Source organism: Engystomops pustulosus, chromosome 1, assembly GCF_040894005.1.
Source record: "Engystomops pustulosus chromosome 1, aEngPut4.maternal, whole genome shotgun sequence".
NCBI lineage: Eukaryota > Metazoa > Chordata > Amphibia > Anura > Leptodactylidae > Engystomops > Engystomops pustulosus.
The window spans coordinates 211,013,362-211,030,739 of NC_092411.1; the positions used below are offsets into that span (position 1 = coordinate 211,013,362).

General features: G+C 37.7%; 1 protein-coding gene across 6 annotated transcripts in view; it reads right to left on the bottom strand.

Annotated features, from left to right (window-relative positions):
* The window catches only part of ALPK1 (alpha kinase 1), a 73,712-nt gene that overhangs the window by 11,903 nt on the left and 44,431 nt on the right, over positions 1-17,378 (bottom strand). For 5 of the 6 annotated variants that reach the window (XM_072119296.1, XM_072119291.1, XM_072119292.1 and 2 more), the window contains 6 exons: positions 11,191-11,389; positions 9,096-9,155; positions 6,776-6,862; positions 5,656-5,732; positions 3,819-3,914; positions 1,564-1,668 (listed from right to left, as the gene is read on the bottom strand). In XM_072119296.1, coding sequence (XP_071975397.1) covers positions 1,564-1,668; positions 3,819-3,914; positions 5,656-5,732; positions 6,776-6,862; positions 9,096-9,155; positions 11,191-11,389 — 624 coding nt within the window. Of the gene's footprint in view, positions 1-1,563; positions 1,669-3,818; positions 3,915-5,655; positions 5,733-6,775; positions 6,863-7,345; positions 7,391-9,095; positions 9,156-11,190; positions 11,390-17,378 lie in introns of those variants that run through there. The other variant, XM_072119297.1, reaches the window with a different exon arrangement.

Genomic DNA, 17,378 nt, shown 5'->3' on the forward strand with positions numbered 1-17,378 from the left:
CCTTACAGAAACCCAGGGCCGGATTAAGGGTGGTGGGGGCGCCTGGGAGCAAACTGTTAGGGGCCCTTCCAACAATGTTTTTGGAAGTATATAGCCTGCCAGCCTCCTGTAGTATATAGCCTGCCAGCCCCCTGTAGTATATGGCCTGCCATAGGGGTTTAGGATGTCAGCTGTGCCATCGCTGGGGGAGATTTTGTGCAGCAGCATGTTGTGATTGGACGCCAGCAGCATGACGTCATCACTCGCCGCCAGTGTCCCATCACAACCTGCTACCAAAACAGTGCATCGGCGAACTCCCCCAGTGATGGCAGCTGTGTCTCACTGATACAGCTGACATCCTAGACCCCTATTTGCGATGCGGGCGGCCACGGGCCACTGCATATCACACACAGAGACAGTCAGCGACTCAGCCGGCCCCTTAAAAAGTGAAAGTGGTGGGGGCCCCGGGGCTAGAGCCCCATGAGCCCCTCCTTTAATCCGGCCCTAAAGAAACCCCTATAAAACAAATAAAATAGTCTTAAAAAGTAATATTGGAAAAAGTTAGAATTTTTGAATTGGAAAAAGTTCGAATTATACTATTGGATTTATAGAAATGTGGTAATCTTCCCAGCTGTGAAAAGAATTTGTAGTAATAAAGGAAACTTCCATTGCTTTGACACTCCTAATGGTATTGATTTTTATACTGTGCTTGTGCTTTTGAAACATTTGCTACAGGTTTCCCCATTTTCCAAATTAACTGATTACTTATTGATGGTGCGCCTTATACTCCGGTGCTCCTTATAGTCCGAAAAATACTGTAATTACCGGCCGTTTATTTTCCAATCAAAATCAGCAATAGAAAAGGTGAATAGGGAAGAAAACTTCAACTCTAAATATAAATTAAATCCAAAGTTATTATTCAACATTTGAGAAACCTTAAAGAAAATCTATGATTAAAATCAAGCATGATAAACCAGGGACACTTACTCATATGTTTATATTTGTTATCCGTGGCCTCCTTCCGTCTAAAATAAGCTTTTAAAATGATGCTAATTAGTTGGAGGGGCTCTGGGGGTGGTTTCCAGAGCCCCTCAGTGATGTATTTTCACAGACTATTACAATGAGCAGAGGAGGTCTCCCCTCCCCCTGCATTTCCTCCTGCTGTAAGAATAGATGGAGGATGGAGAGAGCAAGAAGTTGGGCGAGGCATGTTTTGCTCATTGTAACAGCCTGATTTTGATAGTAATAGTAATAATTCTTTATTAATAAAGCGCATACAGATTACGCAACGCTGTACAGAGTTTGCCAAATCGGCCCCTGTCCCCAATGGGGTTCTTAATCTAATCAACCTACCAGTATGTTTTTGGAGTGTGGGAGGAAACTGATGCAAACACAAAGAGAACATACTAACTCTTTGATTTTCTTTAAACCCGTAGACAGCGCTATATAGGACATGGTACACTATGTCGAATGCTTGGCTGCAAAATTCAACACATACTCCCTTAAAGCATATTACAGCAGGAAAATATCAATTTAAGCTATAACAAAGTAACATGTTTGTAATAAAAAGAAAGAATCAGTTACCAAGTTGGTAAGGACAAAGAGCGGTGAGTACAGACTGAAGGTTGCAGCTAGTTTGCATGCTTCTGCAGCAGACAATAATCTGTGTTCATACTCTTCTAGTAATGTCTGTCAAAGGAAACATACAAGATTTGTTACAGAACAAACTCATATATTTACCCCTCCGCCACTGTACAGTTATCGGGAAGTATTTGTGCCAGTATCTCAAAAGTTGTGCTTTATAACCGCAGACCTGTAATCTACTTTTAGTTTATTTAGTTTTACTTTATTTTTTTCATCTTTGAATTTTCATTTTCCAACCACATAGAAAACAACAAATGCACAAACATTACCCCCCCAGAACCCCCCCCCCCCCCCGAAAACATAAAAATGCTCTACTGTAATAATATAACCACAGTGCGCTGTTCTTTTAGAAAGAAAAAACTTTCTTAATACCCTTCTTAGGCTCCGTACATATTGGCCCACATTTACTAAGGGCTGTGTGCCAGTTTTCTGGCAGAATTTGTATGTTCTTTTAGGTGCAAATTGCTTTCACAGGTAGTATATAAGAAGTGTGGCACGGGCATACTATTCTTCATGCGACACAAATTTCTGCACTGAAATGGGCATTCCGATGCAGAGTCCGACCTTGCGACACATTTATCATGCAAAGTCTGACAGAAATGTGACGCGTGCCATATGTTAAAGTTGCACCAAAAAAAAGTGTATTCTGTTGGAGCAGTGTAGGGAGGGCCAGAATCATGAAAAATGTGCACCAGAAATCCTGAATATGGTGCACTCTGCACTATACACAGGCACATAGTGCAGTTTGCACTGTTTTTATGAAATCTGGGCCATGTGTAATAAAAGTGAAAATAATTTTTTTATTTTAAGTTATATTTGGGGTTAAAAGTGGAAAAAAAAATTATCTACAAATTAACTAAAAATGAACATTATTAATTAATTCCCTATTTTGTTTTGGTCATTTTGATATATAATGGGGCACATTTACTAAGGGTTTTGCGCCAGTTTTCTGTTGGACTTTGCACGTTCTTTAAGGTGTAAACTGCTTGCACACTGTGGCGCAGCTGCGCTAGTCTTCATGCGACACAAATTAGGGGGCATTCCGGTGCTCAGTGGACTGTGCTCCAGATTTCACATGCAAAGCCCTATGTTAAAGGAGCACCACAAAAAAGTTGGCGAACTCAGTCGGGCCATTGCAGGGAAGCACTATATTCATGACTACTGGTGCACGTTCTTAATGAATCTGTCTCAGCCAGCAATATATACAGGCAGAGCACTTTTAGTGCAGTTTCCCACATTTTTAGTAAATGTGCCCCAATATGTATAGTCTTAGGTAAACGTGGTGACTGTGGCAATGTTTTTTGTAGCATAGTGGGAAATTCTTTTTATTATATTGGGAAATGTAAATGCATCAATTTTTAATTTTTCTTTTCTTTTACAAGTTTTCCCCTGTAACTGGGGCATCCACAAAGTTACAGAGCCCCAGGGAGAAACCAGCTCCTATGAGGGCTTATGTTAATCAAAGCTGTGCTGTGCCTGATCAGACCCAGTAGCTCTGATTAACCACATCTCTCTTCTCTAAAGATGTCTCTGCAGATTCCGGATCTGCGTCCACTGTAAAATGATGTTTTTTTTGTCCTTATAACAACAACTGGTGATATTTTTTCTCTTTGGTATAGAGTTTACACATGGTAGAATGTTTCAGGCAAGCAAACTTCTGATTTTATACAGGTTGTCACACTTGCTGATGATCAATGAACTAAGGGCTTTTACTTAGCATCTCCTTACTGCTACTTCATTTTCTTAGTTTTTAAACATTGTTTTTGCATTTGATTTTATTTTTGTTGATGAAATAGTGGCACAGTAGAATCTTTCGAGCATTGGTGTGTCTGATGTTGTATTTATCTAACTATAAGACCTTCTAAATTCCTATTTTTTTAATAATTGAAAGTGCAAGGTGGCAACTATGTCAAATTTCACAGTACTCTGTGTAAACCCACACTATTTTGCTACTAAACATTATAGTAGGGCACATTCTGGTTGTAAAACCTGTTTTTATTTTAAACATCGGGTATACCTTTTAACTAATGTATTTCTCTTATGGTCTCCTTCACAGCCAGTTTTTCCATAAAGGACACGACTAATTTTGTGGTTTACTTTTCTCATTGGATAAGGTATGCTATTTTTTTGTTTCCTAATGAAATTTTAAAAAATATTCATATATTTTATATTTTACTGTACGTTGCAACACTTACCAGACCCATGTGGCTACTTTGTTTGAATCTTTGGTAGTCCTCCTCGCTCATAGATATAAAGATTTCAGCTAAAATACCAAGAGATCTTGCAATTCCCTAAAAACAGGCAAATAAATAAACACGGAGAGGTGCACCAAATAAATGAATATAAATGACAAGTAGAGCAAAGGGGTAACAAAGTTATAAACTTTTGACTTCTAGGCTCCCCATCCATCATTTATAGGCATTTATATTGAGTACAATACATAAATATGACACTATTGCACTATTTAGAATATGGTTAGTAATGTTGATTCTTGTCATGAAACTGTTTTGTCACTGTTTTGTAAATTCACCTTCAGCTTTCAACAATGCCTGAATTCTTCTTGGCATGTTCATTCAACCATGTTTTTACCAAAATCTGATCCTAGGTCTCTTTACACATTCCCAATGTTGGAACATACTGGTTGACTCACTTGAGTATGAATAGTTTTCGCTTCTACTCTACTCACAAGTACTCTACTCACTCCCCCGACGGATCCACCCCCTTTCATGCCCCTCAACGTCTCCTTGTTGTAAAGGGAGAAATCATCGCAATTGCTGGCAGTTTGCTATTACTGGGCTTCTATGCCAGTTTTCTGACATAGAAGCCCTGTTAAATGTCCCCCTTAAAGTGTATCCCTTTGGCCTTTAACTGTTATAATTTAGTAGACTATGGTACTGTATACAGCAAAAATAAAATATGTCTTAGACTTGTACTTTGAGACCATTTGGTCTATATCAGTGATGGCGAACCTATGGCACTGGTGCCAGAGGTGGCACTCAGAGCCCTTTCTGTGGGCACTCAGGCCATCAGCCCAGGACAGAGTTCACCAAACAGGACCAAATCCATTAAATTTTCCCACAGTCACAGGCAACTTATAAGATGTTGCTCTCAGCACTATTTTACAGCGACACTTCATTGACTATTGGAACTGCTTGAAAAGTGAGAAGGTGTTGACAGAAGTGCATTATCTTTGGAGCTCATCCTGCTGGACCTAACATTCTTTCTGTACAGAGAGACACGGGAGGGAAGCTACAATGATAGTCTGAATTTGCCCTCCTTCTTTCAACTGTATTGGTGGCCTCAGGTGGCCGATACAATTAAAGAAGTGGAAGAACAGGTAGCAATAAGTTACTGCTTAAAATGGCACGTTGGCACTTCACGGTAAATAAATGGACTTTGGTTGTAGTTTGGGCACTCGGTCTCTAAAAGGTTCGCCATCACTGGTCTATATATTGCGATCATCAATGGCCATAATTGTGGCAGCTATACTTTTAAATGCTTGGAAGGTGGGGATTTTAAAATGGAAGCTCAAGAATGGAAAAGGGGGTTGACATTAAGGGGTTAAAGACATTCATACATCATACATCCCTAATCATTAAATAGAAGCCTAATATATGATGGGAACAAGACCTTAGATTGCTTAGAGCAAGGGATGGGTTTTACAGTCACTGCAAAGACAAGGATTAGACTTGTGCTTCTGCCTCAGTTTTCCAGACTATAATAATTAATCAATTGCTTAAAACAGTAATTAGTGGCACAGAATACTTAGCAAGCTAAAACTTCCTCATTGCATCTCATTATCAGTAAGAGCAAAGAGCCATATGATTGAGCCTAACACTGCCCTGTCATTACATTATTTGCTTTTGTTCCCTACTAGAAGGCTATCACTTTGGCTTTTATACATAGGAAAGGATTACAGAGGTGGAGAGAACAGACCGAACTACTCCCATCTTTCTGATGTTGTAGCACAAAACAAAGTCTAATTCACATCACCACTTGCTCATTAGCTCATTAAAATGTAGTAAGATCTACCTTTTTGTCAGGTAAGTGGAGTTCAAAATAGCCAACAATAGAGGTCCAGATGAGCTCCGCTGCTTCATACCACATGCCTGCAATCGACAGGGAAGAATGTTCTAGATAGTTTTATAAAATTAATACATAGGCACATTATAAAAACTGCCACAGCTGCCTGTGGCTTGTATGTGGTATTGGAGCTTAGCCTAACTCACTTCAAAGAAGTGGAGATGCAATACCAAATACATCCCATAGACAGATATGATGCAGTTTCTAAAGAAATAACATTTAATTCCTGTACAACTCAATAAAAAAATTCTCTTTTATTTGTGACTTCTTTGGGTGTACTTACACATTTTCTAATTTGCCAAAGTTTGGGACTTTTCCATTCTAGATGTGGATATATGAAAAAGTCCCAATTTTGGTGCAGATTGCAGGAAAGAGTCACAATTTTTCTTTGTCTTAGGACAAAGTTTAGAAAAGGCTGCAGAAGAAGCTGTGAATTTAGTGCAACTTTTTAAACAACAGTCGCAAATTTTTTTTAAAGAACTCATTATCCAGATATATGACCCTTTAAGATAAATCAAATAAGTTCAAAATCAGGAAAAAAAAACAAAAACATGTCTAGATTAAAGATTAATGACTCCCAATGATGAAAACGGAGCAATCTTCTTACACAAGAATTCTGTCATAAATTGTATCACAACAAGCCAACAGGATAGGGCTCTACCACACTACGGAGCACCAAGTGGAGCCTCTTAGTGGATATGGGTGCAGGAGGGAGGAAATTGAGGAATGGCGTTCTAAAGGCCAGTCTTAATGAATTCCCCATAGTTTGTCTGGTATACTGATATATCATGAATTTTATACATTACTAGGTCTATAAAATATTAACAGAATATTACACACAGAAGTAAAAATATACAGAAAAAAGTTTTTCAGCTTTTGGTGCCTCTACAAATGGTTATAAGGGGCAGTGCATCATCCAGTATGAAAAATATAGTAATTAAAGTTGAAAAAGTCAACGCAAAATAATAACAAAATTGGTTAAAACAAATATTTGGCACTTTGTGCATAGATATAAACAATATAAAAAACATGTCTGTAACATGAGGTAATTCAATTCAAAATTCTTCACCTAGTTTCTGCAGGATTTGTCCTCGTATCTGTATGCAAACAGACTGAACCAGAAGTCTATCACTTTCTATATAATAATTCCAAGTACCTGTAAAGTGAAGGTTTAATTAAAATTTGCAGCAAATAATTCATAATATACATTAACAATAACTTACAAAATACAATAGCCGATGACATTCCCAAAGGTACACATTAACCCTTTTCAAGATCATTTTTTGGGGGGTATTGCATTTCCGTTTTTTCACTCCCCTCCGTCCACCAGCCATATCTTTAGAATTTTCTATTTAATAAGTTATGTAAGGGCTTGTTATTTGCTGGACAAATTATACTTTCTAGTTCTTCACTAGGCATCACTTTTTAGCAGTCATTAGTGAAGTGGAGATTTGGACATTTGGACGCTTTTTTTCCATTATTGAATGGAATGATAGTTTTTATATTTTGAAAGGGCAGACATGAGGATACCTAGCATGTTAATTATTTTATTTAATTTTTGGAATCTTCTCTGCTTTGTTTCCAAACTCCCTCTCAACCCCTCTTCTCTTTCGTAATTTCTAATCAGAATCCTACTTACACAGAACAGACAGAAAGGGATGTTAAATCTTCCACGAATACAGCTACAATCCTGGAATAAGAATGCATTTTCACAGTCCTGCTGCTACTGACAAATGAACAAATATATGGCTACACAGAGCTCCTAACATTGTCTACAGTTTTGTATGATGACAACTACTGGTAGATGCCCTCTAAAAAATCTGCTAATCTGATATTATCTGATGTTATACGTTTGGGGAAATTACCTGAATATATGTTGATTTTTCACTTATTGGTTAACATATTATTTACAACACATTGGGAGAGTTTCATTACACATAAATCTCCCGATTGCAACCAGTTTCCCTGTTTCCCCATCCCATTCACCACTTTAGGCATGTTGGGGCGGTGAGCATGAAGACAGGGGCGTTCATGCCTGGAAAACCAGTGGAGACTACAGGTAGTCCCCGGGTTACATACGAGATAAGTTCTGTAGGTTTGTTCTTAAGTTGAATTTGTATGTAAGTTGAAACTGTATATTTTATAATTTTTTTTTGGTCTTTGTGACAACTAATTTTTTTAAATGTTTTAAAAGTAACAATATAGCTTAATTCCAGACAAATGTGATAACTATTATTGCTGTTTATTGTAGCCTAAGGCTAAAGTACAATAAATTACCAACATCCAGAGGTCCGTTTGTAACTAGGGGTCGTCTGTAAGTCGGGTGTTCTTAAGTAGGGGACCGCCTGTAAAGCAGAAATCTCTGCCATTTCAGACCTGGTCTTAGGTCTGAAGTGGCGTAGACTGCGTCTAATCTACTAAGATAGCGCAGCCTCTTAGTAGATACGGGCACTGGGGCGCTAGTGGGGGAAATTTAAAGAAAATCTACCATTTGATTTCATGCATTATTAACCAAACATGCCTTGAGAATTCTGTAGCTACACTGATGTAAGAACATATCTTGTTTAAGTTAAGCGGTTTTGCTGAAATAACAATTATAAAATTCAGAACCTTGGCAAAGTTGGATAAACATTATACACAAGCTTTCTGAACAGCCAAGATAGGACTATTTACCCTGAGCTGGGTGACTCATACAAAGCAGCTGGGGGATGGTACAGCAATTGATTATTCTGCCAGGCAGGAAGAACACCATGATTACATCATTCTCTGGAGCAGTGCATAGCTAATGAGAAAGAAAAAGCACTGACCCCAGGCACAGAAGCAACACAGCTTCATTATCAGAATTGTATAATTGTTTTTTTGAGCAAAACCACTCAGCACAGAGATTAAACATGATATATTTCTGCATCAGTGTAGCTACAGCAGCCTCAAGGTATGTTAGCTTCATAATGCATCAAATCAAATGGTAGGTTTCCTTAAGTCTGGCATTTAAAATGTCTTATTAAGTTCCCCCTTATAGTTTTTTTCTCATGTTTTAGGCCAGTGGTTCTCAACCTTTGTAATGCTGTGACCCCGCAATACAGTTACTCCTGTTGCAGTGACCCCAAACCATGCGATTTGCAGTAAAAACAAAATACAATCGTGTCTCCAAAGGCTTTAGGCAACCCCAGTGTTTTGGTCGTGCTGGGGTCACGACCCACAGGTTGAGAACCACTGTTTTAGGCCATCTCTGTAATTTATATTTTAAATAATTAAATAGAAAATATTTTTTTCATCAGTGCTGGATTTAATACAGAATGAAAATGTAATAATTCATACTTGTGATTAGATATTAGTATTCATACAACATTACTCTTGTCATTTGAATGTACAACTGTTATTGTACTCACCTGTTGCTCCATTATTACTTATCAAACTGCTTAATATATATTCAGCTTTTAAAAGTTTTCCTGCAGAGGTAAAAATGAAACTCATTTACCTGGATATATACATGAAAACATAAAATTATAATCCAGTGCACAAGTTAAGCATGTTTCTACATGGAGGAGGTAACTTAGAAATGCACATTAATTTGCCATGTGGCTGACCAAAGACAAACGTCTGGGTACACTGAAAGCTCTGAACAATCTTACAGTACAACCCTAAGAGACAGATGAGTCAAAAGGCATCAAAAGTGTCGTTCTCTTCTGACTTGAGCAGGTATGTATGTGAGCAGTGGGGTTTTATTATCATATCCACTAACTGACTAAACCAAGTTTTATCCAACCTGAGAAGGATACAGAAGACAAGAGCATTGGGGTTTAGCATTTACTGGCTATCACTCCTTAAAGGGAACCTACCACCATGATTCTACCTATAAAGTTAGAATGGGTGGTAGGTGGATGTATGGGACGTGAGGATTTTTAGACTTTTTAGAGCTAATCCTCATGTCCCCGCTATCTTCGGAGCTGTGCGCCGAAGATGTCAGGGTAGGAGGAGAAAAGAGGCTACTGGGGCGTGGAGTAGCCGAGATGTGTAGCCTCATGTCCGCCTACTCCACGCCAGGAGCCTCTTTAGAAAGTTTACATATTAGGGCATTAAAGATTTGGATAGCGGGGAGGTGGGGAGGTGAGGATTAGCTCTAAAAAGTGCTATCCTCACGTCCCATAAATCCACCTACCACCCGTTCTACCTTTATAGAGACTTAAAGAGAGCTGTGCTAACATCCCATCTAAATACTGCAGTCATCTGCAAGAACCTAATGGATATGTGCATTGTATGAGGAGGAGGTTCGGGTCAAACTGGGAATGTTTGTGAAAATAGAATTTGACATAGCATCATATGGATTATACTGTGCATTCTAGAGGTCTAATGGATAAAGCATGTTCACACCAAAATCACTTGTAAATTGTAATTTTTTGGCAGGACCTTAATCTTAACCTTCAAAGCATGGTTGCCACAACACATTTGAAGGTGTCCTTTTGCATCTGGAATCAAGATATTAGATACTTTGAGTTTTTTCATCAAAATGCTTCATCAGACTAAAATCTGGAGAATTAAGTGGTGATGTCAACAAAACCATTCGGGGATGTCATCAAAAGAGAAGTCTACAAAACTTTTCAAGTACATGCCTAGTGTTCAAATAAATGCTTGGAACGATGACTTCCCATTAGACCATGCCCAGAGAATCAGCCTGCTTCTCATATGTGTCTATCTTTGTTTTTTTTTAGGAATTTTGAGTTCTGACCACCTGTCATTTAGAAAATGCACTGTGCCAGCTGTCTAGTTTCACTATTTGTATTAGCTTTAAGACACTTCAATTGTAGTCCAACACATCCCACATTGTGACAGGTGCCATTATTGCCATTCACTTGTCAATGGTAGTGATGTCTGTTTGGTGTATATATACTATATATATGGTATTATGAGCAGAACCATAGATATTTGGAAACAACTTATTCCACCCTCCATAAACATTTTTTTTTAGTCTAGCAAAGCTGAACATGCATATTAATGACTGGAGGGGGTTTGGCGGTGTTAATTGTCAAAGATCTTTAGGTTAACAATTACCTGATGCCTGACTCATAAGATGGAACCTGGGCTTTGTTAACTGTATTGTTTGCTTAGTCAAGTGGTCCCTCTAAACAGAATATAGGAACAAGCTCCTAGATTGTGTTTTGTGTTATAGAGGCTCTTGATCAGAGGTAAGGCAGTTCAGATACCCCTGTTTAAAACCAGCAGGGTATATTTGTTTGTGAACAAAAGCCCCAATTAGTATTTTCCACGCCCTTTCACAAATCCCTCTACCTCTTTTGGCTCACAAACTTTTTATCCTGGCTCCTTTGTTGGAGAAAAAGGAGGCTGGTTCCAGGATTCAAAAGATGCCAGTGGGTTCAGAGGAATGTCATCCCTATAATGGCACAGAGTGTCCTCTTGAAAGTCAAGTAGCTCCTAATTGGGACTAAGCTGAGAAAACAGAGAAAGATCAACTAAGAGATACGTCACCTGAATTTACAGAGATACGAGCTTGCCGAATAACCACCTGTGGAGCTATTGGAGTGGAGGGCCAAATCTTATGCAAAACTTTGGCAACAGACAGCAGTCTTGTGGATGCATCTGCCCAGTACAGAAATCGGTCAATCAAAAATACAATGGCAGCTGCTGTACAGCTATCGTGAACGAGGATACATGCTTTCAAAAATACCTACAAAACAGAAGAAATTATATTTACTAATCACGTGAATTATATCCCTGGTAGTTTTAAAAATGTACTCATGAAATATTTTAAGTGCATGGTTCACTGTAGAGCCTGTCTGTTTATCAAATGACCAAGGCAGATTTTCATCTCTCAAGAAAGTGCACATTCAAAGATTGCTATCACAAATTTGCTAAGTCTTGTGCAAATCATGAAAATTGAATAACCTTTAAAATTGAAAGATAAAATCATTAGCTGCTGAAATTGGAAACATATATGTATTATTTGTAAATGCATTGTGGCTTCACGCACAGGCCTGAAATTGTGGTTTGGGTCTGCTCATCCCTTGTCACAAGTTAAAAGAATATATAAATAAAAACATAAATATCATTATGGATAGAGATCCAGATAAAAGTCTACCATAAAGTCTGTATAGTAAAATTACAGGATTATTTTAAGGGTTCATTAAGACGGACAGGGCCAGGAGGAGGAGGTGGGAGGGATGAGCACTCTTCACCCCTCCTCCCACCATAGGCAGACAAGCTCACTGCACCATCACAGGGAGCCATACAAGTTTATGGGGGGCCGTGATCTGGTCCCAAATTATGCGACCATATCGAGGTCCTCATAACTGCCATATGAATTAGCCCTAACTGTTCTATACATATATGTTCCGACAATATGATTGTTGCAACACTTTATATTCTGCCTAGCATTCTAAAATGTTGTATAGTTTGGATTAAGCAAGCAAACATATAATTATACAGCTGCATTTAACTGTGCAAGGGCCCTGCAAGGTGCTAGAGACAAGACTGCCTAACCAAAGATCCCTGAAATTGCTTCTATTTGTTCTATATAATATAATGAAGAGAAAAATGGCAGCACTCCAAGATTCCATCCAGAATTGTGTACTGTTATTCAAGTGACCACTGCAACATTTCGACTCCTGAGGTCTGGAGTCTTGAGAAAGATTCCAGACCTCAGGAGTCGTAGTGTTGCAGTGGTCACTTGAATAAAAGTACACAATTCTGGATGGAATCTTGGAGTGCTGCCATTTTCCTCTTCTTTATTCATTGGGTGGAGTCCAGGTCCTGGGCCTTACACCTGAATATCAATTTTTGCATGAGTTGTTTTCTTTTATTTGTTTATATTTTTACCCTATTCTTCATTTTACAATATAAGATTATTTTAACATACTATAGTCATATGTCAGATAGATGTTGGCCAATAAAAAATATTTTCTATTAAGTAAATAAATATATACATATATTAGTAAAATGTACGGTCCTTTACTGAATTCCTCGAACAAACTTCTCAAATTTCAAAGGCCCAATTAAGTAGACAGGAAAGCTCCATATCCTACTGCAAGAGATATATGGAAAGAAAGAGGGCATACTATAATGTCAGGACAATAAAGACACTTACACCTGGCACATACAGAATACCTGTGGTTAAACACAATAGAGGAATGTGTCCAAGCACCTGTAAGCAGTCCTTGCACATTACTGCTTTGATAACTTATAGTATAGGGTATACTTAAATACAGACTGCCACCTAATCTATTTTTTCTTTACTTCTTCTCTTCGTAGATTAGAACACAAAAGCCTGAAAGAGAGTGACCTACCAAACAAAAGGGTTTTGAGTTGCTCGGAAAAGCAGACTTAGAGGAGGATGGATGGAATCCAAGTGGTCCTATTATTTCCACTTGCACTAATTAGACATTTTTCTGTCACCTATTGAATGCTGCTGAGAGGCCAAACTCACTGAATTCATTCCTAAAGTGTTTACAGAAGTTTGCATCTGTTTGTGTTTCTTCAGGAGGAAAATAAGCACTTGAATAGCATTGTGGAACATCTAAAGGAAGCATCTCATTCTGAAGAGGCTGCAGGCTCCAGCTGCATCATGCCGAGCCTATGGTATCATCCCCAAACTACAGTCTAGTGAATGGTAAAAGCACAGGCTGGTGACACAGGGACACTGTTTACAAGCTCCTCTATAGTCAGCTTCTGCCATTAGACTTGCACCGCCATTTTTTCATGTTTAAAATGCCAAAAGCAGTAAGTACTTTGGATAAGATGTTTAGTCACGTGAATACAATTCAATAAAAAACCAAGAGGTTTGTTCAAAAAAAGAGAGACCAATAATAATATTTCTGGTAATGCTTGTCATCCAGGTGTACATTCAGAATAAGTGTAAACATATTTTTGTAGCCAATTCTCAGGGTGGGAAATGTCAGGGTGCCATTGAACCAGAAGCACAAAGGGCGCATGTTTAGGATTCCGTGCCAGGTGTTGAAGGGTCTAAAGCAGCATTATTTGAGTCACTCCACTGGGCATGTTTTCTCCTAGCTGGTAATGATGCAGTCTCCTTTAAGGTTCTATAGAATAGCTGAAGATGCCAGGCACTCTGCACAGAATGGAGAGTCTGTATGTGTTTTCATGTCTTATGCTTGGGTGTCTTGCCCTCTTTGCTCTTTACATCTTGTGTTTGGGTGAAACTGACATATTTAGAGCAACAATGTTTTCTTAGTTCTACAAGATCAATGTAGTCCTTCAGGGATCATGAGAGTGAGCTGAACTCAGTCACTTACTAAGGCAAATTACAAGCAGTGGTGAAGAAAAGCCAACAAAAAGCAGTTTTACATTGACATAGTTCAGCAGTAAACAAATAAGATTTGAAAGAACATAGAGCTCTGCCAAGGATTTACCAAACTTAAAAAGCAGCCACATATCGGATTTGTTTTGGCCATATTCAATAATTTTTTTTCATGTATTTATTATTTATTAATACAACAGCTAAATATTTAACTAAATATGAAGGATTCTCCCATTTGGTCCATTTTTCATGACTGCATACAGTTCTTATTGAGCAGATATGTCATTGATAAATGTTAAAGGGAAAAAAAAGTGATTAGGTTTATCTATGCATGAAAGACATCCATGAATTTCAGTGTTTTCTCGTAGATTACTATTTGGGGTTATATCTGCAATGAAGAACTCAAGCATAAAACAAAAGAAACTAATAACAGCCAGTAAAACACCCAATGGTAGTGTCTGTACTCTCAAATTCAACATTCCTGACACTTTTTTCTCTGACTTCTGTCAAGTGCATGTAGCTGAACATGCAATACTCTTCAAAGTGACTAGATTGTCACAAGTGCTTTGGGAACCCACCTCTCTGTTCCCTCTGCTCCTATGATAGCACATACTCTGTGCTTCTGTGAGATCATGAAGGGGGAGCAGTGAGGGAGAAGGCAGGCGGGTCACAAGTGCTTCAGGGAACATGTAATAGCCATAGTCCCCTGGATCTGGCAAAGCACTTTTGCTTCATTTAAACAAAGATAAAGTACATTTTCTAAGAACAGTCTCATCACAATGCTGGGATCTACCTAGCATTGTTAATAATTGATAACAGGAAATGTTATGATAGATTTCCTTTAAAGATGACCTGTCACCTCTAAAAACAGCATTAGGACCTGCTTACGAAATTATGTTATCGTCGGTTTCCAATAACACTAGCAGTGTAACACTGCGGAGTCTGTTGCAGCACTAGGAGCTGCTTACATTAGTAAGCAACTCCTAGTGCAGTTTTTAGAGGTGACAGGTCCTCTTTAAATATTTTGTGTATTACTAAGAAAAAATTGTTTAGCAGAATGTAGTGCTAGGCTACTGTATATAAATAATAATAATTCTTTATTTATATAGCGCACACAGATTACGCAGCGCTGCACAAAGCATGTCAAATCGGTCCCTGTCCCCATGGGGCTCACAATCTAAACAACCTAACAGTATGTTTTTGGAATGTGGGAGGAAACCCACGCAAACATGGAGAGAACATACAAACTCTTTGCAGATGTTGACCTGGGTGGGATTCGAACCCAGGACTCCAGTGCTGCAAGGCAGAAGTGTTACTCCCTCAGCCACCATGCCGCCCATATAGTATACCTCTCTTTATCACAATCTAATGTGAATTACAAAAGGAATTAAGAGTTCTTTGGGAATTTCCACATTTTTCAGAGATTGTGCAGGGAAAAAAAAGGAGGGACATATGTAAAATTGGACATTTTACATAAGTAGTAGTCGTGCTTATATAAATATTATATATAGCCAAATGAATTTTTATGATATAATATTCTAAAGGCAGCTTTTTAGTTCAGCAGTTGAAATTAATGTTACATGCAGTCTGAGCAGAACAACATCCAACAGCATATATGAACAACATGAGAAGTTCTTCCCTTGGTTTTGTGAGGTTATCACTTGTAGTCTGGGTTATTTTACAATAAATAGAATATTTGTATTAGTTGAATGAATTGTAATATTCATTTGTCATTTATCTTTAGTAAGGACATTTGTGTGTCCTTTCTTGGTTTTTCTGGGTTTTGGACTTTTTGACTTATTTTAGAGGTTGATACATTAGGCAGCTGAGTCTGTGGTTTTTTGCAACTATTTATTATAAAGTTGCTCAAAAGTCACAAACTCTTCTGCATTCCCTTCTAAAGTTTTTTCTATGCCTGATTGGGGGTGGAGTTTATTTGTGAGTTTTTAACCAAGATTTGTGTCAAAATTATGACTATTTATACATCCACATCTGGATTTTAAAGATATAACACTGAAAAATTCTTGCATGGCTAACCTTGGTAGGCAAGAGGAAAAGTCACAAATGTAGGTGCAAATATATCAAATATGCCCAAAAGTTCACAAAAATGAGAGAAAAAAAGAGAACATTTTAAGATAAATTACTCCCATTGTGTTTATTTTAACTAACAAAATTAGACCAAACTTGTTGGCAAGAATGATTTCAGTGCTGCCACCATCTGGAAGTAAATAAAACTGCATACTGGCCATGATATTAGGGAGACAGAGTAACGGAGATTGGAAAACATTTATCATTTTTTAGAATTTCTTATCCATCAAGATTGATACACTTACTAGTAGTCATATTATTTCTTATTTTCTACATTAGAGGGGATCACTGCTCAATTGTAATAAGTAGATATCTTGTAATATGCTCACGTTTTTTTACAGTTTTACACAATTTTTACTGTACACAGTTATTTTCACAATTAATGCGAGTAAATTTAAGATGAGAAAAATGAATAGTGCCGGTGATAACAGTAACTACGGTAATATACTTCATTATAAAAATAAGTTCCTGTGCCTTTTTTTGCCTGGATAATGTAAATATGAAAGAAAAGGAGCTGATAGTGTAACATTGTAACAGACATATTTTTACATCTTAATTTCTCTCTTGTTATTATTACATAACATGAGAGATATATTACAGTTAAAGGTAAAAAGAACAGTATCAATATCCCATAAGATTATACAAATATAGTCCCTTCCAGTGTTATCCCAATATTAAATGGTAGCCCGACTTATCCCAATTACTGTCCACGGCTTCTGGCGTTTCTGCTGTCAAGTCGAGGATGACTAATATTATTATATCAATCAAGAAAAATAATCCTATTGTTTACCCCCTTCATAAGACACTCGCTTATAATACAGAAAGGTTGTAAAATTAAAAATGAAGAGAAGAGAATAGAAAAGAAAAAAGACCAGGTAGAAATAAAATATTGTATTTTTTTTTTTAAATATTTTCTTGGGAGGTCATTGTTATGTCATATACTCTTATTATATTTGTCTGATACGGGTAACATGGTTATGTTTGCAAATATAAACAGGAAAATCTATAATGCAAAAAGACAAAACAAATAAATAATTAACAAACATTAATAATCCCCAGAAATCAATGTTCCATCATGCACACTTTCTAATAGTGTTTTGTGTGAGTTTGAGGCAAACAATCCCAACTGGAACTAAATCTCATTTCACCCTGTCCCACATCTGCACACGTGATCAAACTCAATTATATCAACAGTGTTCGGACAGAAGCGATCAGTCTATTGTGCATTTCTGCTCTACATTTTCCGTTGACATAACACAAATAGGGAAAAGTTTCTGATTTCACAGGGGGAGGTACCAGCTGGTGATAACAAGGG